This window comes from Centruroides vittatus, unplaced genomic scaffold (genome assembly GCF_030686945.1).
Source record: "Centruroides vittatus isolate TY-2023 unplaced genomic scaffold, ASM3068694v2 contig_782, whole genome shotgun sequence".
NCBI lineage: Eukaryota > Metazoa > Arthropoda > Arachnida > Scorpiones > Buthidae > Centruroides > Centruroides vittatus.
In genome coordinates this window covers 356,775-381,789 of record NW_027122503.1, presented here as the reverse complement: position 1 = coordinate 381,789, position 25,015 = coordinate 356,775, and the positions used below count along the sequence as shown (strand labels likewise).

Sequence of the window (25,015 nt, the reverse complement as noted above, 5' to 3'; positions counted from 1 at the left end):
GACAAATACGAAGACGCTATTAAACATCATCTTAGTTATTATACTAATGCGGATTCAAGGGGAGATGATGGCGGAAAAGCAATTACACAAAGAGAATTGGCTCTTGATTATATGTTGAAAGGGGTAATTTTTATAAAATATGATTAAAGTAAATAAATAAAATAAGAGACTTAAATGATTATATAATTAATGTACGGTTTTAAAAATAGGATCTAGAAAATGCAGAAAAATATATCAAAGAAGCTATACTGACATTAGAGGATATTCGAATTAAAATTGGCCAAGAAGATTCATCAAAACTAGCAAATTTCGATAAAAATCAAGCGGAATCATATAATTTCTTACAGGTTTGTTTTTATTTTATGCACTTATTTATTTATATATATAAAATTACATGTCCTGGCTGACTGACTGACTGATTGATTCATCGTCGCCCAGAGCAAACCGCTGAACCTAAAGAGGTGAAATTTGGTACACAGTCAGGATACGATCATGAAAATGCACACTAAGAAGGGATTTTTCGAAATTCTCCCCACACAGGGAAGAGGGAAAGAATTAAGGCTTAACCTGAAGAACGGCTTCTACTGTACTATTTTAGCTGCGATTGTTTGTTTTCAACTACGTTTTAGTAGGGTACGCAATGAGAATGCACACTAAGAAGGAATTTTTGGAAATTCCCCGCAGGGGGTGAAAGAGAGGATCAAGGCTTAATAAGTCTTAGCCTCGAAAGACAGTACCACCAACGTTGTTTACAAAGAGGTACTGGGGTAACTAAAACTCTATTTTTCTGTATTTAGGAATTTTCAGATAACGTCATTTATGTTTCGAAAAAAATTAAACTCAGATTTATCGTATCTCGGAATCCCATAATATTTCAAACTTCAATTTAGGTGCATTAGCAGTCCACAGTTTGAAACAAACAAAAATCAGTAATTTTACCAAATTAGTAACAACTAATGATTGAGAATCTTAGTGAAGTACCCAGGGAGGGTTATTTCTATTAAATTGCAAAATCCGCGCGGGCGAAAACGTGGATAACAGCTAGTAATTCCATAATTGCAGTCGTATAAAACGGAAAGAAATTTTATTGAAACGAGTTTCATATAAATGCTAATGACACCCTCACCTTATACATTACTGTAGTGTATTTACACACACACACACGATTAAATTCTACATTTGGTTATGTTTATTGAGTTTCGAGATTGGGAATGTGGTAGGAATAGGATAATTCCCCCAAAACATCAGTAAAATGCATTGTTATTGGATTTAAATATGTTCTCGTATTTTTGCTTTCTATCTTCATTAGAAGTGGATGAAATTTGAGTTGTCAGATTTGAGGACATGATAAAGCAAATATAAAAGCGTTTAACTACTAAGATATTATTATATTATTATCAAAAATACTTATTATTAAAGTACTTTCACTTTCGACAATTTCTCCTGTATTGTGGATAATGTGAAAATATCCGTTTTGATTCAAGAAAGTTTCCTCAATATTTTATAACATTACATTGTATATATGTTTAAAAGTTTTAAAATTAATTTGTAACTTCAATATCACATTTCATTCTAATATCTAGATGAAAGGAGTTTCTTATATTCTTTTATTACAAAATTTTCTTTAATATTTTTTCAATACCAAGAAAAATTTTTTTAATTTTTAAATTATGTTTATAGAGAAAACTCATTAATCGATTTTCTTTTGTTGCAAAAAGTTGAATAAATTTTTAGATAGTTTAATAGCTTAATTTCTCACCAAAAACTATTTTTTTAAGGATCATAACATTTTTTAAGTGATGAATATTTTTTTATTGATCAGTTCATTAGTTTCAAATTTTATTTAGATAACTAGCAAAAGTAAATAATAATAAGGTCCAGCATAGTACACAGCAACCGGTGTCAACAAAGTATAACCCAGTAAACCCAATATAATAATTATAATAATGTATAAATTATAGTTGTTTTTCTTTTAATTTTAAATTCGAAAAATAGTAGACATTTTATTAATAAACATAGAAAATTAATAGTTTGAATAATTTTATTAATAATAATACATTGTAAAATTTATTTTTATTAAGAATATAAAATTTGATTTAGAAGCTTAAGGCCTGTTATTAGCTTTTTTTTTTAATTCTTGGAGGTTTTAATATCATATGCATATATGTAAATAGTTATCTCTGTTTATTTTCTTGGTGTGATTATCATTAAATCTTATTAAATCTTGTTAACTTTCTATAACAAAAAAGACACCAGTGCTTCTTTTTTATTAAGTCTCAATTACTATTTTAATTAAATTTCTCAATTAAGTATTCACTTTTTCTTAATTCTCAATTTAATTAAACTAACGAATCTTCTTAAAATATTAGATTTAATTACATTTATTTTTTTTCAAAGTATATAACATGTTAAGACATTGACTTCTTAAAACGTGTTATCATGTGTTTATATATTTTATATTTTTTAGCTATTCAATTATATTTTTACAATTAATTTATACTGAAAAATATTATTTATATTTATATTTATTATATCAATATATTAATGTTTTAGTATAATAATATAATTATCGGATGGCTGTACGATAAAGTTTTACTTTATTTTGTTTTAAAATTCGATTCTCATAGTTTATCATGGGTAGTATGGCTAGAAGCATCATTCCCCATTTCTCAGTCATCCTTGTTGACCCATTAATTAGGTAGATTACGTTTGTTATGAACGAAACTGCTGATGCTTTGTATGCTGTTATGTTATAAACTTAAAGACAAGTAATCATTCTAAGTAAATTTGCTAAAAATGAAAAAGTATTTTTAATGGAAAATATTAATATTTTTGAAATTAATTAAAAGTTATCACTCTATCAAAAAGTATTACAATATTAATAATGTAATTTCGAAAAATAACTAAAACCAAAAACCAACCAAAGATTTATTTATCAGAACTTCAAAATAACCAGAATTTTAAAAGAATATGGTTATATTTTGCACACTAAGAAGGGATTTTTGGACAGTCTGATTATAGTCTGATAGTCTGTAAAATGTTTGATAAAAGTCTTTAAATCTTTCTATGTTTATTAATAAATTTATCTGGCAGTGTCTGCGGAATTAAGTAATTTATAACTATACAATTTTGAGAGAATAATGCAATAGATTAGATTATTTGTGAAAATTTAAAAAAATTAATTAAATCTGTCTTAGTTCTTTCTTCCAAAGTTGTGTTTATACTTGCCAATTCCTTTTCTTAACACCTTTCTTTGTTGATTCCTGCTACAAATTGTAAGCTAATACTGTTGATTGAACTGTTCTTGATTATTATACAATCCTGGTAATTCTGCACTGTTTTTTCTTTTTATCAAGATTAACTTCTTGGCTGAATACATCCCACGCTTTAATTTGTTATTTGAAATGATATATCATATTATTAATAATATGAAAACTGTGATATCAGAAATGTAGGCGTATATAATAATAATGGAATTTCTGTTATGACATTTGTGTTCATAAATTATTATTTATTTTAATTTCACCCAATTACCGAGATTATGTTTTATTTACTGCACTAATTAATTTAATATAATTAAGATATTTAATTAAAAGTGTAAAATTTTATTTAAGTTATTTTTACGCTACTAATAATGAATAAACAGACAACTTTTAAACTTAATTAAGCATAAGTTAAAAGGTTATATTTAAAGAAGTCAAAGTTAAAAATAACAACAATCTAATTTTTAAGAATATTTAGTTTTAAATATTGTAATTCCCCTCGTAAATCGGTAAAGACAGAGAAGAAGAATTTCTCGTTGTTATTTTGAGTAATTTTTAAGTTTTTTAACTTTGACTTTTTTAAAATATAACCTTTTAACTTATCAAATAACTGATTCCATTGTTAAATTTTACAAATATATTTTTTAATTATGTATATTTTAATTTATTAATATTTTTTACAGAATGCATTAAATAATTTAAAGTGATATACAATAACTTATTCTTTCTAGAATTAAATAATATTGCAAGAAATTTTGGTGATTTAAAATTATTAAAATGGTTAGTTAAATAACAATTTATTAGAATTTCTCTTATTACTTTCCCGGATGTTATATATAACAGAGGGAAAGTATGGCGATCGGTCAAAAATGACCCTCCCCCCAGATTTTTACATTTTTGTAGTTAGACCTTGAAACGTCGAGAAATGCAAAAATTTCGGTGTTTTTTTTTTCTGTATGTATGGATGTTAGTGTGTGTGGGGGGCAAGATTTTGTTTACCCCGTTTGAAGCTTAATAACTCCTGTGCTTTTTGTCGAAAATTTTTGAAATTTTGTAGGGAGGTTTGTTTATTAGGGATTCATGCTATTAAATTTTCGTGATTAAAGGTCGAGGGTGTGAGAAAATAAAGGGGGTCGTTATTATCAGTTACAATTTTTGTTTTTTATAAAACCCATCCATACCCTGAAAATTAAGCTTTCTGTCATTTTATAATAATTAAAAATATAAAAAAGGTTTTTAAATAAAACATGATAATATATGGTGCCCCTAAAATTTTAAATGTTGCTGCGAAAGTTAAATAACTCGGTGGATTTTTTAAAATTTACTTATATGGATTTTAATGTTTGTGCAGTAAAACCTGTCTAAAACAGTGTCTGCATAAGAACGAAAATCTGCCTAAAAAAGAAAATAAATGTCGGAACAGAACGATTTAATACTTAAAATACTATTATAAGGGGGCAACCTGTCTAATACGAAAACAAAAAAATTTTTTAGAGTCAATTGCCTTATATAACCATAGGAAAACGGAACTTTTCGGCGTAATAGCAACTGAATTCTAAATCATAATTAATACTCTATTTTGAAGGCTCAGATATGATGGATTTATCACGACGAGGGTGATATCATTAATTTTCTTTCAACTTTCATTGTATGGAAAATAGCGATAACAATAGATCACGCTGTTTTTTTCCTAATTCTCCAGAAGAGTTAATTAATTTAAAAAAAACCACTGTAAAATTAAATAAACGATTACAGATATTTATAAAATTAATTAAATAAAATTTCAAAAATTTAATTTACGAAATAACTTTGTATCAGTATTACCTGTCAAAATGGAAAATTTTGGCAGGTACCGTCGTGTTCCGTTTTTAATGTATTTTACTGTATGTTGTAATAATTTATGAAATTAATAGTTGTAATTAAAAAAATGAAATGAAACACAATTTTTTAATTAAATTCATTAATTTTTAATATTATCCTATTATTTTAAAATAAGACATGAATCAAAAGTTATGTAAACTGATCGTTAAAAATCTTTGAGAGGTATGCAAATTTATCTGGGAGGGTCGATAAATTATTAGGGGTCATGTTTAGATTGATGAATAAATTTATTTTCAATATATTTAAAAAATAATAGTAATAATAATTGATATACATTTAAATTTTAGTCAATGAAAAAGGAAAATATTTTTAATTTCTATTTTCGCTTAACTATATTTCTAATTTATTCTTATTTTGCCTAAACATAGATAGAGAGCGAATTAAATCATAATTTTAGAAAGGAGTCGACGAAAAAAAAGCAAAGCAAAAAAAAAAAAAACAGATTTAGATTAAAACTTTACTAATTTTATAATTATTTTAAAGTTTAATATTGTTTACATTAATATTTGGTTCTCTGATAGTCTGTATAATGTTTGATAAAAGTCTTGAAATCTTTTAATATGAAAATTTGAATAAAAGATGGTTACCAATAAAAATTGTTATTTTGAAAACAATGATGGGCGGTTTTCTTTGTAATAATTAATATAAACACTAAAATAGTGTGATTGAGACTATGGAATGATCTTAATTTATTCATTAACCCCTTACTATTGAGATCTTAGTGGACAATTATTGTTTTTAGAAAGATGTTTTATTTAATAACATACTTTTTTTTACAATATGTAATAATGTCTCTTTAGTTGTACTATTAATTAAAGTACACAAAAGTTACAATTATATTTATAAATTATGTAATGCTATTTTTATACTTTTCAACTACCATCCCATCTCCAAATTACTGTACTGTACGTAACATCTATCCTGGATTAATCCCTTAATTGTAGTAAGGAATAATGCACATCACGTAATACTTATGAACGTTACATTATTTTACTATACAACGTACGAAACAGTGACATTTATAATAGGGTTCGCTTTGCAACTCTTCGGAAACAAAAGTGAATCATTTTGTTACCCAAAGGTTCAGAACTTGGCATTAATTAATTAAGTAACGCTTTTGTTAATACTCACAGAATTATAGTGATACGTCATTGAATTCTTTCAGTTTAAATAAAATATTTATTTCCAGATAATTTTGGTAAAAAGAGGAAAATTTAAAGAAGCACTAGCATTATCAGAATTCGCAAGAGGGAGAGCTTTAAGTGATATTATTCGAAATAAAAACAAAGAATTTAAAAAATCTCTTAATACCTGGCTGTGGGATGATGATATTATCTTGAAGTAAGAATATTCTACTTTTAATATTTGATAACCAAGATTATAAGATTAAAATTTCTAATATTTAACTACAGGACGAAACTGGATTCAGAATTAGTCAATTCAATTATAGATGATTTTTACAAGAATGCAGACGAACTGAAGAGTACATTTTTGGTATATTCTATAGTAAATGATCGAAATCAGTTACACAAAATTCAAAGATGGATTTATTGTTGGGTAGTCAAATGTAAGGATGATTTAAAGTCGAACGAAGAACGCATTGCTTTTAATAGGTATCTTTTAGAAGATAAACTAGCGCAGAATAAATTAATCGATGATCCGAAATTCTTCAGTAGTTTATGTCGATCTTTTGGAGGCGTCAGTATTTCCGACGGTAAAACATTTATTAATTTTAAAAAGACAATTTATTAGAGTTTAGAAAATGCAAAATGCTTATGTGACTAGTTTCATTATTTTGCAGATTTTCAGAAAAATGAGAAGAGAGAGATTACACATGATAAAAATGATATTGTTGTTAATTTTCCTGAAAGCGAAGATGCTATCAAATTTCGAGATTTATTAAGTTCGATTGGGTTTTTAAATCTTGAGGATAGCAAAGATATGACAAATGAAGAAAATACTCGTTGTGCAGAAAGAAATATTAAAGATGAAAAAGAAAAAGTAGACGTAGAGGAAAATATGGTATATAACTTTACTTATTTTTATGTTATTGTTTTCGTAAACCGAAATTTTAGATTATTTGTATATTTTAAGCCACGGATCTCTTTGCGAGGTAATTGGGAAGAAGAAGGAATTCAGCAATTGAAGTTTTTATACGATATTTGTATTGGGCCTATGGAGCATCTATTACCTGATTTTCGATCAGATAAAAGAGTAACGCGTTTGATTATTATTCCTCACGGTAATGATTTAAATTTTTAAAAATATTTTAAAATGTAATCGATATTTTAAAGTTACATTTTTTATTTCTTAGAGTATCTCTTCAGTGTTCCATTCTGTGCTCTTCGTAATTCAAAAGGGACATTTTTTATTGAACGTTTTTGTATTTCGTATGCTCACAGTCTTCGAACTTTAATCATGCTTCATCAAAGATTGAATTTGCTTAAAGAAAAACAAGAGAATCGTCCATTAAAGGTACAATTAACTAATTTATGATTTCTCCGAGCGAAAGAATATTTTATTTTTTCAGTTCAGAAACCTAAGTTAATTTATTTAATTTTTTCATTTTTTTTTAATGATTTCTTTATACTTTGCGGTTTGTGCTGCAAGATATAAGTAATCGAGCTATCGTGTTCTTATTGTAGTTGAATATTCTACTTCACAAAATTAATTTAAAATAAATAAATATTTTATTTTAAAATACAAGTACTGAATATTTTAATGCAAAAAATAATTAAAAATTATTTGAAATTAGGATACTTTTTCTAAAAAAAGTATCTTTTTCTACTCGCTTCCTAACAAAATTTAAAATTACTCCACATTTTATATTTACAGCAATTATTTACTCACAACATTAAATTATTTATTTACTTATTTATTATGTATCAATTATTTTAAATCGTCTAACTGTCCAGCATCATTTTTAATATGTCTTCGTTGAAAAACAATATTAAAAATCGGTTAAAAATAAACGATTACAGATATTTATAAAATTAATTAAATAAAATTTCAAAAATTTAATTTACGAAATAACTTTGTATCAGTATTAAATAAAAATTGTAAGAATTTCATAAACTAAAATTTTTTAAATATTATTTAGTAATTCACGTAAATATATTTAATGAGATGTTATCTTAATATCTTTTAATTAAATTTCAGATATTCTCGGTGGGAAATCCCAAATTAGATTCTGGAAAATTTTCTAAGTTAACGTTTGCCCGTAAAGAGGCATTAGAAGTTCAACGTATATTTGGCAAAGAAAATTGCAAAGTTGCTCTTGAAGAGGATGCCACTAGGAACCTGGTAATTAAAATGCTTCAGGAAGTTGATATTGTTCATTTAGCAACTCACGCTTATCCTGAAGATCCGAAAGCTTATGATGTAAGAATTAATTTTATGTTTTTAGCAATTGATAATTATATAAATGTAGTATACTTTATAAAGATAGAAACAGCCGACAAATAAAATTAAATAAATATAAAGTTATTAATTTTTATATCTGAAATAAGAGAAAATATCACAACTAATGTCTTATTGGTTAAATAGTAATTTATTGAATATTTATATCCTTACGAGAAAAAAAAAGAATTAGGATAAACTAAATTAGTATTTTATTTTGTCTTCTCTCATTTTTGTTATTGTATTTTATTTAAATTAATTTTGTAACTTATCAAAAAATAATAATAGTAATAATCTAAATAATTGATCTTATTGGTTAATGTTACCTATGGTAGCAAACATGGCGGCTCATCTCTGAAACAGTGGGGACGCACGTTCTAACCTAACCTATTCTAATAAATTACCGTAATTATTGCCAACCAAATTATTAGAATAGGGGTAATTTATTAGAATAAGTTAGGTTAGGTTAGGTTAGAACGTGCATTCCCACTGTTTCAGAGACGAGCCGCTATGTTCGCTACCATAAGTAACATTAACCATATTATTTTATGAAGTTTTGCTGAATGTAAATATATTTTAGTTTTACTTTTCCTTTATAAAATACAGGCACCGTCATTACATGCGATCTCTCTTTACGCTATTTTGCTACAACGATTTTTATATATGTATATGTTATGGAAAAAGTGATTAATCGGGCATTATTCATAATGCCCGGTTAATCACTTTGTCATTATGAATAATGACCAAAAAAGGCGGGCAGTGTGATAAATATTGATTAATTTATCAAATTGACCGGTCATTATGAATACTGCAATCACCTAGTCGGGCAAAGTGATAATAAGTTGAGGAATGATCATCCGACATACGCTAGCTAATCGGCACTCAGTTGCGTGTCCGTATCGTGTTTAGTACCGAATTTAAAATTTGATTAAAAAACCTCCACTTTTTTCATTTAGAAATATTTATTTTTTGTGAATTATTTTAAAGTATTTTAAAAAGAACATGTAATCTTTTAAAACTAAGTACTATTAACTATATTAATTAAATGGCAAAATTTTACCTTTGTGCACCATCTTGGCGGTGGTCGCGACTGTTTGTGCTCTCGACGAACTTCTCCCGGAGGGGAGCCGCCGGCAGGCCGTCGATTGTTTAACGTTAGTAGATATTAATACATACTAGTTATTGATACGTGTGTTCAAGAACTACGCTGAATAAATAACTAGTGACGTTAAACATTTGGCGGCCTGCCACTGGCTCCCCTCTGGGAGGAATCCGTCGTGAGCACAAACAGTCATGGCTGCCACCAAATTCGATACTAAACGCAATACGCACGCGCAACTGAGATCCGATTGGCTAGCGTATGTCATATGATCACTCCTCAACTTATTATTACCACTTTGCCCCACTAGGTGATAGCAGTATTCATAGTGACCCGTCAATTTGATAAATTATTGAAATTTATTACAATGTCCGATTTTGTTGGTCATTATTCATAATGCCCGTATTAATCACTTTGTCCATAACATATACAGAAAATATTCTCTCAGGACTTCAAAACTGGCCTTTCTTTAAGTGTGATTTTTTTGTGGACTGAATTTTCTAGACCTTTTTTACAGCTGTGCGCATTTGAAAACGAATAACTTTATGGTTTTTATTATAAGATTTTATTAATTATTATTTTCTCCTGTTTATTTGATATATAGTATAATAAGTAAGAATTTATTGTTATAGATCTGATTAATTATATTCAAACTGAAAAGAAACAAACGCAAAAATAAATTTATTTTATCCTTTTTATAATGGCACCGTTTGAAACATCCGCGCTCAATTCTGATTAGATAATGGTTTATTTTCATTCTGCTTATTGTTTTCCATCATTCCGGTAAATATGCAAATTAACAATTCATAAAGAGTGTATTGAGCCTCACTAATTCTGATGTTTTTGCTTATTTCTATTTATGTTTTAAATGATCTACACATTAAATTATTTAATAATAATAGTAATAACTTTGATGAAAAAAATGGAGAGAAACCCATTTGTTACAAGAAAATTCTATAAAAAATTGAAAAATTTCGTTATCTATTTAGAAATTTGATCTTAAAATTTTGTCAATAGATGGAGCAAGGAGTATGTTACTAACAAAAGAACGATGGCATAGGAAAAAACGAGCAGGCGCGTTTAAACCAAAGGTTACGAGTATAGCGCAGTTGTAGTCAAACGTCATTTCCGTATTTCCCACGGGAGCTATTCTGAAAGTTAATGAAAGAACGTTTTCTGTATATATATTATAAATTATATATTAGGATTTTATATATTTAGATTATAATAAATTATATATGTTATTTATAATCCATAAACAAAGAATAATGTTTCCGTTTGTTGACAAACTCGTCCGAATTGTGATTAAGTCGCACAACTATGTCAAGATTACTGAAATTAATTGTAGGAGATGGAAGTCAAATCTTTTTTATTCAACAACAATATATCCCAACAAGTTCAACAGTAATATCTAATGCATGAAATAACAGGCATTATAGTTTAACAAGAGATCTATTCTCTAAAAATTAAATGATAAAATTCTTTTGATGGAAAATTTATACTTTTGTTTTGTATACTTTGTATCTGAAGAGCAACCATTTCTTAATAAACTATAAATTAAATTTAAAAATAATTCTATTATCAAATTATCTTGTAAATTATTATTATTATAGCCGTTTCTAGCCCGATAATTCGGCTTTGGTTGGTGTATTGCTTAAAAATAACCCTCTTTTACATATTTATTATATTCTTGTAATTTAGGATTTAAAAATTATTTGAATTGATTAACAAACTGGTCTTATAAAAGGTAAATGTAAAATGAATAATTAAAAAAAATGCTTTAAAACAAACTACGGGCTACTTATATATGCAGTATTTATGTATAAATGATTTACCCGTACCCCTTGTATAAAATCAAAAATAATTTTAACATTTAATAATTTCCAGGAAGAATTGTCAGTGAAATCAGGTGATTATCTAATGAGAGGATTCATTGCTCTAACTCCATCAGGTCCAGAGTGTAATGGTCTATTGTTAGCTAGTGATATTCAAGAACTTCCGAAATGCGAATGTCAATTGGTGACATTAAGTTGCTGCGAGACAGGACTTGGTAAAGTCACAGGTGAGTTTAATATGTTATTTTCATTATGTGGAAGTAATTAGCTTCATCAATTTCATTTATTTCAAATAATCATTGTTCAATACAAACAAGAGAAAAATTATGAAAAATACGAAGACATTTAGTTTACGGAAATAAATTAGAGACATTTTTAAAATTAAAATTTTTCGGATTATATTAATAATATATAATTGAATTGTGATGTATTCTACGTTATCAATTGCCAATTTTATGATCCATGTTTTAGTTTTATTGAAACCTTGTAAATATGACCACACTAATGACTATAGTGTCCACGTAAATGAATGTACTGTACTGTACAAGAAAGTACAGAATTTTAACTCCAAATTTTATGATCCAAGAAAGAATTTTAACTGTAAATTGAAAAAAAAATTATAACAAGAATGGTTTAATGAAATCATAGTATTTTGGCATTTTGTAACCGAGTTCTATAGTAACTGGGCATATTATTCTGTGCAGTTATATATTGTCATCTTTTATTTTTTATTATGTTTTTTATATTTTGTTTACATGTTCGCTTGCTTCTTTCCGCTCTGTTCGTTCATCAAAATGTTTTCTGCTATTCTCTTGCGATCTGTCAGTCACGCGTCAAGAAACTTTCAATGTTTTTTTCTTGGAACCGAGATAAAATTGCAGCAAAATACATTCTGTAAGTTGCAAACTATTATATTCTTTACTCAAGAGAGAAAAGAAAATAAAAGTTAAAATCGCTTTAAAGACGATCAATAAGAGTTGATCGCCCTTAAAACGATGTGTAATAAATAGCTGAAGAAATTAGAGTTTTTGGTTTTATTACGTTAATTAAAACACTTAAAGCATTCTTTGACGATTTCAAAACTTATTGATAACTATTTACTAATCTTTCTGATGAATAATATTTTTATCAGAAAGGTCATAATTATTAGTGAATAATAATCACATTCAAGAATATTATGTTAAAGTAATCACTGTAATACAGTATATATATATATATATATACCATTTTTCTTTAGGAAATATTAAACGAATGTTAATGACAATTAAATAAAAACTGAAAGACTAAATTATAAAAATTTTATAATGTATCAAAATAGAATATTTAATAAAAAACTGTGTTACTTAAATCTATTGTTAATTAGCAGTAATGATATTTTAATGTAAATAGAGAAATTAAATTACTTAAAGCTGAGGTAACGAAGAAAAATTTAAAATATTATATAACTATTCAATTATTAATATAACATTCTAATAAAACAAGAGAATTTATAGTTTATACATTTAATTTTCTGTCACAAAACATTTTTGTGTGCTGAAAATCATACGAGAATTCTTTAGTGATTTGAATGTCATCGTCAGTTTTCTAGATGATAAAATATAATTTTATCTTTCCATAACGCTAATAATATTCTGTATTAAAAATGTATACAATTAATTAATATTTATGAACTTTAAGAGTTGATATGACAAATCTTCTAATCAGCATGTTGTTATCTCTTTGAAATTTTAACAATACAAGTATTATGAAGTTAATTTAATCATCCCATGATTTAGCATTTAATTATTGAAAAAGAACATTTTCCAGTTAAAATAATACAAGAAGTGTATAAAATTTTCATTTGTCCTAAAATAAATAACTTAAACATTAAATTAGTTTTTCTTCTTTTTCTTTATATTTCACGAACAAATATTTTTCGTTCTTGACCGCATTCAAGTCAGGATAATTCAGAACACTATGAGCAGCAATGCTATTTAGCTTCAAAATTTAATTATTTAAACAAAAAAATTAAGCACAAATTGTTCCTACCGGGTTGGTAAATACCAAAAAGTTGTTATCTCCATCTTTAACATGTAGGTATTAAAATCGAGTAACGATTTGCGTAACTTTCCCGGCAAAAAAATTAAAAATTGTGTATGGCGCCATCTGTTATGATATTTTTTAAAATTTTATATTATTATTATTATTATTATTATTATTATTATAAAATGGCAAAAAGCTTAATTTTGAGGATAGAGATAAGTCATAAAAATTGCAAATGCTAATAACGAGGAAAATCTTCAGTAAATCCTCACTCGAGATATGACATATGACCTCTTCTATCTCTTCATTCCCTCAAGCTTTTAATTACCAAAATTTGATCGCATCAATGCTCCTAATACATCTATCTCCCTGCAAAATTTCAGAAAGTTTCGCAAAAGGCACAAAAGTTATTAGGCTTCAAATTGGGTAACGAAATCCTGCCTTCGATCACACATTAGTATCCATACATATATAAAAACTTCCCAACTTTTTTTCTATTTCTCGACTTTTCAAGATCTCCCGGATCCAAAAATGTAAAAATCTTCGAGGAGGATAATTTTTGGCCTATCGCCATACTTTTTCTCTGTTATATAAAATTATAACACTGGGAAAACAAAAATTGTGCAGGAATATTTTTTTCTGATACCAGTGATTTCATTACCATACAAATTATGCTATAACGATAGGGTTTGGTTGGAAAGTAAATTCAGGAGTATATATCATACTATTAAAAAACAAAGGAAAAAAGCTTTAGAGTAGTCTATATTGGTACAACGAAAAATAAATTTAAACATATTCAGAGCACGAGAGATGTAAAGAATCAAAGAACCTCAACTTTGGTTATCAGTCTTAGAGGAGAATTACAAACCAAGTTGGAAGTAGGTGAAATTATTGTTTCCTCTTAGCAATCAAAACACATTATTCGTTGTAGAAAGTACTTTTAATTATATGTTTGTTGAATAGAATGTTTAGTATTGGATAGTGAATTACGCGAAATGTTTTATAAATAACTAAAATTTTCTACAATTATAATTTTGATAAAATAAAACTTTTATTATAAATAATATTTGCATGAATACAAAATTTCTTTGTAAAAATTCACCTGCTCATTATACACAAAATAATTATAAATATTGTGTTGTTATATTTAATTGTCTACATGGACATTACTCATTACTAGGACTCTACACTGGTGTTTAGATATTGACACAAGAATGAGAATTAGTTCAGAAAAAAACAAGTTTTATTATATCACCTGTAGTAATTTTCCATGTAGACAATTAAAAATAACTTTAGAAATAAGGACTGTAAGGCAATTATAATTGTTGTTATAATTTCTAAACATTTATATGTGTATTTTATAATAGGTGATGGAATAGTAGGATTATATCGAGCTTTTATCGCTGCTGGTTGTGTTGGAGTGATAGTTACCTTATGGAAAATAAGAGATGATTTTACACCAATCTTCATGGAAAAATATTATTTAGCTTATAAGGTATGAATATATATATAGATATATATATTAATAATAATAAATATATTTTTAATTGTTAAATCGTTTGAGGAATTAAAATGAGTTTCTAAATTATAGGAAATGATTTTTGAGTTGAAAAATTATAATATTTTAAATGTATTTAAATTATAGTTTTCACTTTTTTGAATATGTTTTCATCTTGAATATTTAAATCAATTTTCACTACAGTTATCTACCTAGTTACTATTTTTGATTTAATAATAATTTTTGACACTGCGGTTATTGTTAAGCAATTATTTTCTCTTACATTTTGGGATAAGCAGGGAAGAAAAAGATTATTATTGAATTATTTAAATGCTGTAATATGAATAGAACTTGTATCTGAAATTTCTTCCCAATTACGTCCTTTTGGAAATTTTTCAATATAATGAAAACAACGGTCGATGACATAATAATTCATCAGTTCTTACATAGCCGATGTTCCCTAAGTGATTAGATTAAAACCTTGAACCAGTTTTTTATTCGATAAATTTTATGGAATATAATATATTTCATTTGTATTTTTATTGTATATACTTACTCTATTGGTCTAATCTTTTTACTCTAAATTTTTTACTCTATATATATGAATATTTTATTATTTTCAATTAAGATAGTTAATTAAAAATAATACTTCCTTCTTAATTTTGTATTTAATATATTTTTAATTATAAGTTTTTCTCTCTACTTTCAATAAAACATTTTCAATTTGATATTTTATCCTTATCATTTTAATGATCTAAAGCCACATTTATACGGAAATGCAACTTAAACTGAAGCTATTTCGTTAAAGCTGTAGAGTTGAACGTTACGTTTATAAGAGGAAACTCAAAGGAGACTGCAACGCAACTGGTAGGCAACACGTAAACCGTAGTTACTTTAGTTACAACATGCTACAAACTAGTTGCTTGGTTTATTCAGTTTCATACAATGTTTTGGGGAAACTGTTTTGATCCTTTCTGCTCTATGACCACTAAGAGCATTACAAAGTTTCTCAATTTCTCAGTCAGAGTCGCGACTTTATGACGCGAAACGCATCTTAAGATCATCACGTGACTCACTGGTGAGTTACATGATGATCTTAAGATGCGTTTCTAGGACTCAGGCGTACAATATTTCATAAACTGAGAAGTGGCTATAGAACAACAATTGTTTTTGTTAGCCTCAAACGAGAGAAACTCTTCTAGTGTAGAGTGACTCATTTAATAGTGTGTAGATAAATGCAAGTTTTATGTTTGTTTATTTTTCTATTTATGTGAACATATACATAAATATATACCATTTCTTTATTGTAACTAAGCAGTTAAAAAGAGTAAAAATAGATATATTTAAAAGACAACGTACTTTACTGTCGATAGAGTCAAGTATACAGCCCATCCCTACATGAAGCGGCGTTGAACGTAGCTTATCATTATGTGAAGAATTTTGAAACCCCTTTCGAAGCGTATGACGATACAAGTTTGGTGCAGCGATACATCCTATTGAAACGAACTTTTATTTATGTACTAAACCAAATTGTAAGTGGCATATGAATGAGGAGAGAGTCTGCAATCCAAATACATTTTCAACTTCTGTTCGCACAGATTTTATGAACCATTCAACTTCTACAGAACAAACCTCTCCACACTTGATATTACAAAACGCTACCAAAAGCTGTTCAAAATTTGCCGCTACTTGTTACATTACTCTGCGGGTAAAATTATTTGTAGAAAAAATTCCTTAAATATAATTCCTATTTATATTATTCATATTACGTTTGCATTAAATCGGTGGTTTATTTTTACATTAAACTTGTCATTAAAATATGTGGATTGTAGTAAACTGTATTGTTTATGGAACAATTGTGTGAGGTTACCGCAACTCACATCCATAGCGAGCACATAATAGTACAACTCCGCTTGCAATGAATTTCGTTCACCAATAAAACTTGAAATAATTCATAGTACAGTGCATGGACATATTTTTAGAAGTAATTTATTATAAAGAAACATGGTCATAAAAATATCAGAAACTCTGATTTCAAGAAAATATTTTGCTATTAAAATATGTAATTTATAATCTGCAAAACCTTTGTAACACTTTTCTTTGAACTTCAATGTGATAAGATTCTGTAATCACCGTGAAACCTTTTCGCTTTATGAGTTACAAGGCGTTGAGGCAAGGAAAATACAAATTTGTGCAGCAAATGTGTGGTAATTTTTCCCATTCTTTACTTAAATACGTAAGTAATTATTCTAATATACAAGGACGGCGTTAAGTCATCTTTTGAAAATTCTCCATACATTCTCTATGGGAGACAAGTCCTGGCTTGATACTGGCTGCTAGCTGAAGTCTAATCATATAGCTATACCCTATACAGCTATATAATTACAGCTATATGATTAGACTGCAGTCAGGCTTTGGTTTTCCTAGCATTGTGGGACAGGCGTTGTCATGCTGAAAAATACAGGCTCGTCATTGGAAAAGTTTACGTTTTGATTCGCGTTCATTCATCCCTAAACCATTAGAGACTGTGACTTTCTGGACTTTTGTCTTGAATAACATGCTTTTGTATGAGCTTCATCTTTAGTTCGAATGATTCTTTTGCCTATGGTGTACATGAAATGTTGATTTATCCGACCATAATATTTTCTTCCAATAGGCGTTTATTCGGTTCAGATGCATTCTAGTAGTCCAAGCTAAACGTCTACTGTACACGTGCATGGTTCATTTAAGTCTGTTTTTTTGCTCATCGGATGTATCTCCACACTGAGCATTCAGATAATGGAGCATTAAATTATTCCCTTGCTCGCTTTGTCAAATCTTTTATGGAAACTTGCTTGTTTTGGAAAATATAACGTCAAAAGGACCGTAGTTTTCTGGAATGAGAGGTAGTTTTCTTCTTAAAGCTTTACTTGGATAAGTGTTTCATCTTTCTGGAAAACATTTTATGATTCCCTGGACTGTAGATTGAGATATCTGCATATTCTGCGCGATACTGCGTTGAGAAACTCCTCCTTTATATTTCGGATAATAGTTTTCCTGATTGGTTCCGATACTGCCTTACTTCTCGCCATTTTTCGCAGACATTAATATGATCTCTAGAAGGACTTGCCATTTATATGCAAGAAGTATGACATAAGAAAACTACGAGAAATTCTAGAAAATTCTCCAAAAGTCTTTTCTGAACGAACTTCATTACAATGTATTGCCAAGCTGCTGCAAGATTTGCATAACTATATATTCCGAACTAATGCAATCCAAGGTAGTAAGTTATTAGAATGAACTTGCTTATTTACAAACGGAATTATTTATAGCACTTGGTTTAATATGTACGCAAAAGTTTTTAAGTTTATGTAAATTTCTGAAAGTTTAAATATGAATGAAGTTTATTACAAGTGGGGTTGTAATAGAGGGAGCTTTATTGTCTCTTCGCAAAGAATCGGCTGAAACAGATCGTCGCCGTAAACCTAAAAGTAATATTTTCCCAGTGAAATCGGCAGTTCTTCAATATAGTTAAGATTTATTTTATTAGCTTATTTCTAAATATTTAAAATTCAACGTGTGTAATGCTATATATATTGTGTAGCTTTCGGTAGTGCCAATAACAGAAAATAAAATGAAAAATGAGAAGGAAAAAATAACATTTCACGTAACTTCAGTTATTTTTTCTCCTTATCGAAATGCGAACAGAAATTGAAAATATATTGGAATTGTAGGCTGTCATCTCGTTCCTGTCATTTGCAATAATAGTTTGTTTTGATAGGCTGTATCATCGTATGCTTCGAGAGGATTTTGAAAATCACTCAAATAATAAGGTTCATCCATCGCCGTTGTATACAACTATATCCTATGAATAGTATCTTGTATTTCGAGTATTTCCATTTTTACTCTTTTAACTACTAAGTTGCAATAGAATAAATAAATGGTGTATATTTACGTATATATGTTCACATAAAATAAATAGACATAAAATACAAAACTAAAGACTCACGATTAATTCTTTCGCTTTTACGTTCTCATTCTTATTAATTTTTGTTTGTATCCTTGTCTGTTTTGGACCTTATTTATTAATAGGGCTTATTGCACTGGTGTAGTTTCTGTTTAGCAAATAGAGGAGATCTTAGTCAAAAAGTCAAAACAAAATATCTTTATTTTTACCTGTACATACTTATTATGCACGCATCTTTTCGGGTTAGCAACACAAAAGCAGTGTATACAGGTGAAAATAAAGAGATTTTGTTTTGACTTTTTGACTAAGATCTCCTCTATTTGCTAAACGGAAACTACACCAGTGTAATAAATCCTATTAATAAATAAGATCCAAAATAGACAAGGATACAAACAGAAATTGAAGGTTCACGAGTTTATTACCAGAAAAATCTCTCTCATTTCAGGCTAATGAAAACAGTTGCACTTTTACAGTCACTTTTCTGAATTTATGAAATATTGTACGCGGGAACTATAGTTGCGTTTCAGTGATGTAGGCTATCACCTGATAATCTTACGATGCATTTTACGCTATAAAGTCGCGACTAGTCAAAAACTAAGAAACTTTATACCGCTCTAAAAGAATGTTGATAAACGTTTTGTTTGCCTTCGACGCAAGTAGTGTACGACAGCGTTCTTTTCAAACGATGACGTACTACAAGATGACGTTGATGCAATATGAACACTCGGGTAAACCTGTAACTGGAGACCAGCAATTTTCGAGCTACTTAAGTTGTATTTCTGCTGTCAGCTTCTTACAGTATAAACGCAGAATGTACGTATACGGTTTCCTTTGTTTTTTCAGTCATAAAAAAAATTCCAAGGATTAATTTTATAAGTTAATTGATGTTTTCTTATCCAAGCAATATATTTTACTGACTATTATTTTAAGTGACATTTAAAAGTGAGTTAAGTGAGTTTAAAAGAAAATGAATCTTTTTTGTTTTGAGAAGATCGTAATCCGAAATGATTTATTATAATACTGTACATTGTGAAAGAGGAAATTAAATTATGTTTTAATCAATTTATTTTCAGATAACTTTTTCCGAATGTGTTCTAAAATAGAAAATTTTTTGCAAATGAATCGCAAAAAAATGTAAAATTAATTAATTTTATTATTTAAACAATATTCTTTAAATTAAATTAAACCAAAGGAGAAATATTTGTAATTACACTTATTTTATTTTTTATTTCTCACTGATTTAATTGCAATAATAATGCTTTTATCATCAAGATTTTGATGAAAAAATTACATTTGACCTTTTCTTTTCTTGTTTTTTGAAGTAAAAGAAACAATAGAAATACAACTGAACTGGAGACCATATGAACAATTATATCGCCTATATCTTAAGATTAGTCGAACGAGTAGTTATTATATACAGTACTTATAATTTGTAAAGTTTGTATGTATTTTTCGAATAACAATTTACTTTTTGACAACAAAAATTGTTTTAGTAAACCTTAAAATCTTTATATGAACTAAAAAATTATTAATTTTAAAAATTAATGTGTTTTATTTCATTAAAAGTTTGAGGCATACCAAAACAATTTTTGTTGCCAGATAGTAAATTGTTATTTGAAATATTGTTTCTTTTATTTCAAAAACAAGAAAGAAAAGGAAAAAAGAAGAAGAAGAAAGAAAAAAAGAAAACAAAGAAAGAAAAGTTAAAAGTAACTTTTACTATTTTGAAATAAAACAATTATTTTTGTATTTTTTTTAAGTGTTCAATCAATTACATTTATTTTGGTTTTTCATTTCGAATATGATGTTTGCTTCTTATAATTTATATGAAACGCATACATACAAGTGTACTGTATGTATAATATATATTTATATATATATTATATGTAAATATATACAACATATATATATATATTTGTTGTGTGTGTGTGTGTGTGTGTGTGTGTGTGTGTGTGTGCGTGTGTATTTTAATTACGTCATTTTCGATGTTCAATTCTTATCTTGGAATGGACATAAATTACTTTGGTTTTTCTAAGACTTTTGTCCTTTAATTGTTAGATTTCTTAAATTATATAATTCGCTAAATTAAGGACTTACCTTATGGAACAGTCTGCAGTCAGCTGAAAAGGATCTAAAACCCGAAATGCATACTACATAATGGTTATTTAAATAACTTAATTTGTTCATTTGTGTAAAATATGTTCCTGTATAAGTCCTTAATTAATCAAATTTTATTAGTTAAGAAACATAAATTACTCTGTTAATTTGTTTATTTTTTTAATAATAGATAGAAAAACTTGTATACTGTAAAATATTCAACAGTTTAACAGTTAATTAACAAAATATTAAAATGATCACCTTTCACGTTTGAGTAGTGTTGTTTTTCTTTTTATTGTTACTATTTTCTGAGAACTTCTGAAAGTTGACCTATGTTGATAAGTTTGATTTATTAAACGAAAGTAATATAAAAACAGAAATCTGTCGAGTTACGTAAAAATATGGTTTGCTAATTATATTTGTAAAGTTTAATTGTGCTCTAGATAAGCTGTAGTATGATATTTTTTTGGAAAAGAATGTTCTTTTGGATTAAAAATGAATCGATATGAATCTGTCGACGTTCACAGCTAAAGTTTATCTATGTCAATTGACAGAACAATCTAGAAATATGTGTGGGGTAATATGAGCATGTCATACCACCCCTGCTCATGTCACTCTTCAGCATTGAGAATAAATGTTTATAGCCATTATAAGATATTATAGCTTTATAGAGTGTTTTTTCTTTCGATTCTTTGTTGAAAAATTTATTTTAGGTATAAAAGCAGAATCAAGCTTTTACAGTATTATTCAGATAAACTTAATCTTCTGATGCCTAGAAATTACAAATTGAAAGGCCTCTGAGGAAATTGGAACGAGGACAATTTTGAGTTGACGAACCTTATCGAAAACCTTTGCTATTCCGAGACAGAAATTACGACAACACCTGACTTCGAGGATGCAAATTGACCAAGAGGAATTGAATGAAGACTCAGACCCATCAGTCTATACTATCCGAACGACCCTGGGATATTAGAGACTGGATGATGAAAAACCAAATAAAAAGTAAAAGTTTTCATTTCAACAGATATTAGAACAAATGAGAAGCCCAAGAACATATACGAAACCTGTGAAAAAGAGAACACTTCAGCAAGCAGAAGTAATTACTGCTTATTCATATAGGAAGCAACTAGAAGAAGCAAAAACTCTGTAGTTGATAGCAATAAACAAAAAATCTGCGTCAAAGTGGAAAATTCGTAACACAACAAGAGAAATAATTTTAAGACAAAAACAAAAAGGATACTAAAGACGCTGAATGTTTATAGACTATTGCGACTGCATTTTCTAGAACAGCAGAAAAATGGATAAGATGTGAAAAATGAGCTAAATGAGCACACGAAGAGTGCACGGATGTTTCTCCAACCCAAATACATTATGTTTAAGAAAAGTACATACAAACTTTACAAATTATAAGTGCTGTATATAATAACTACTCGTTCGACTAATCTTAAGATATAGGCGATATAATTGTTCATATGGTCTTCAGTTCAGCTGTGTTTCTATTGTTTTTACGTTTGCATTTTTGAATTCAAAATAATTAATTCTTACAGTTTGATGGGGTAACAAGAATACTGCTCATATTACCCAGATCCCACTGCTCACCCACCCAGATGACACTGTTCATATTACCCCGGGATCTGGGTAATATAATGAAATATAATCCTTTTTAAAACTTGCTGCAAATTTTTTTAGTGTTTTCGTTAATACAAAAATATCATTTCTCTTAAATTCAACATATATATTAGGCTATATTTAATTTTATATAAAAAACTTGATACGAAAAGTGATATTAAAAAACTTTAATTTACAAGTGAAGATATATTGTTTTTGTTTCTTAATTTCGGGGGATGTGGGTCCTATATTTGTGACTCTTCCACATCTCTGAATCCTTGCTTAATGTACTGTATCTTGATTTGGAATAGAATATGTTTAATATTGATTTAAGTTAAATAAATAACTAATTTATTTATTTAAACAAGGGATAATTAAATAAAGCTAAACTGCCAATTTAATAATTTTTCACACTGCATATTATTAAGTCCATATTTTAACCGAATAATAATTTATATTAAATGATATCTTAATAATTTATTCAAATTACTCATAAGAATTAATTATTGTTATTATTATTAATTTTAGGAAAATGGAGATGTAGCGATGTCATTGAGATCTGCCATGTTATTCTGTTTGAAAGAGATGAAAATGAATCCTAGTCAGTGGGCTGCTTTTTCATACATTGGACCAAGTTAATAAACACGCTAATAATACCTATTTATGCTTTTGTAATTAATTGTAAAATTATTATAAATTTACAACTTGTAATTATATTTAAAAGTTTTATATGATTTTATGTAATTTTTTCGAACACTTGAAAATGAATTTATTATAATATTGCAAGTAAAAATATTGTATTGCTATATATCAATTTGTATTTTATTGTAATATATACTGTAGTAATATAAAAAATATAAAATATTTGTTTGAAAATAATGACATTAAAATAATTCAAACGTAATTATAAGATATTTTTTATATATAAAATAGCTTATTTTAGCAGTAAAAGAGAACTTTGTGATTAAATACGAGTATTATTAATCAAGAAGCTTGTTCGGTTTAAATTTTCTGAAAAAGCTTTATTTGATATTAAATTATAATATAGACAGATAAAACAACCATGTTCTTAAAGCAAAGTTGGATAAAATATGGTATTATTAACAATAAATAAATTCAGTACAGTCCAAAAATTGGTCTATTTCATTTATTTATTTCGTTGCTAATTCACAAATCCGTTTTATATAATTATGAATTATTAATAACTGATTCTATAGGTTTCTATTAATAAAAGTATAAAATATATAAATGTGTGAAATTACTCTTATTTATAAATGCTATTAGTAATTTTTCAAATTAAACATTTTTTGTGAATAGTTCTTCCAATTTATAGAACTACATTTTTATATTGATATTTTATGATATTTTCTAATTTCGAAGACTATGAACAAAATTTAACTTCAAATCTTAATGCTATAGGCGTATAAATTAAATTTTGTTTCTATCTCAAGAATATACAAGAACACTTGAATAGTTTCAAGAACAAAAAGTTTTTGAAACTATTCAAGAATATTTGAAACATTTTACTCTATTCTTCAATTTTAATAATATTTCAGGAGAATAAACAAAATCTAAATCGATAAAAATCACTAGAAAAGTATCACTAAATATAGATGAGGTCATTGACTTGATAATTATCATTTTTTCGAAAACTTAATCGTCTTTTTGATTGATTGACTTTAATAATTTTCGAATGAATTGCATTAATACAGTTTTAGCAATCTGAGTTAATCAGATATATATTAACTTCCTCAATTAGGAAAAAGTAAGATTGAATTTTTGAAATGTCAACGTTGAAGGTCTCGAACTTTCGCCTTTGTTATTTCAACCTGCTTAACATAACTTTTCATCTGTATAATTCAAAAGTAACCTTTTTATTCTATATAGATCTTATAAAAATATTCAAATTTCTACAAAATAAATTATTTTTTGACATTAATTTATATTTTTAAAATTATATCATATACACAATTCTATTATTTAAAATCTGTATTTAACTCATTTTTTAATTACTGCAATTTCCTGCGTATAATCTGCATATATATATATATATATAGAACACGTAACAAATAGATTTTAAAATACAGTTAAATTGCAGGTTATACTCAGAACATTATAGTAATAACTTTTCATAAAAATAATTTATTCTGTTATGACTGTATGACTCTCTACGCTTTATATGATTTATTTCAGTCATACAGATTCTTTACATGTTTTAATATAGATTTAACAGCTAAAATTAAAAAAAAAGAAATGTGTAAATGCAAAATGCAAAATGTGCAATCAGGATGTGAGAGAAGTAAAATGGGGCTTGGGGCAATCACAAATGAATGGTCCTCCTCAGAAAGCTGTAAAGTTAAAAAAACC

The 25,015-nt window shown here is 27.3% G+C and overlaps 1 protein-coding gene across 2 annotated transcripts in view; it reads left to right on the top strand.

The window, feature by feature from the left end:
* Positions 1 to 23,442, top strand: part of LOC136981591 (tetratricopeptide repeat protein 28-like) — a 34,836-nt gene extending 11,394 nt beyond the window's left edge. For both annotated transcript variants that reach the window (XM_067277911.1, XM_067277912.1), the window contains exons 9-19: positions 2 to 123; positions 210 to 347; positions 6,334 to 6,485; positions 6,557 to 6,858; positions 6,946 to 7,166; positions 7,239 to 7,386; positions 7,459 to 7,619; positions 8,304 to 8,525; positions 11,530 to 11,704; positions 14,867 to 14,994; positions 23,177 to 23,442. In XM_067277911.1, the coding sequence (XP_067134012.1) occupies positions 2 to 123; positions 210 to 347; positions 6,334 to 6,485; positions 6,557 to 6,858; positions 6,946 to 7,166; positions 7,239 to 7,386; positions 7,459 to 7,619; positions 8,304 to 8,525; positions 11,530 to 11,704; positions 14,867 to 14,994; positions 23,177 to 23,287 (1,880 nt within the window). In that variant the 3' untranslated portion in view covers positions 23,288 to 23,442. The remainder of the gene's footprint in view (position 1; positions 124 to 209; positions 348 to 6,333; positions 6,486 to 6,556; positions 6,859 to 6,945; positions 7,167 to 7,238; positions 7,387 to 7,458; positions 7,620 to 8,303; positions 8,526 to 11,529; positions 11,705 to 14,866; positions 14,995 to 23,176) is intronic.
* Positions 23,443 to 25,015: the final 1,573 nt, after the last annotated feature.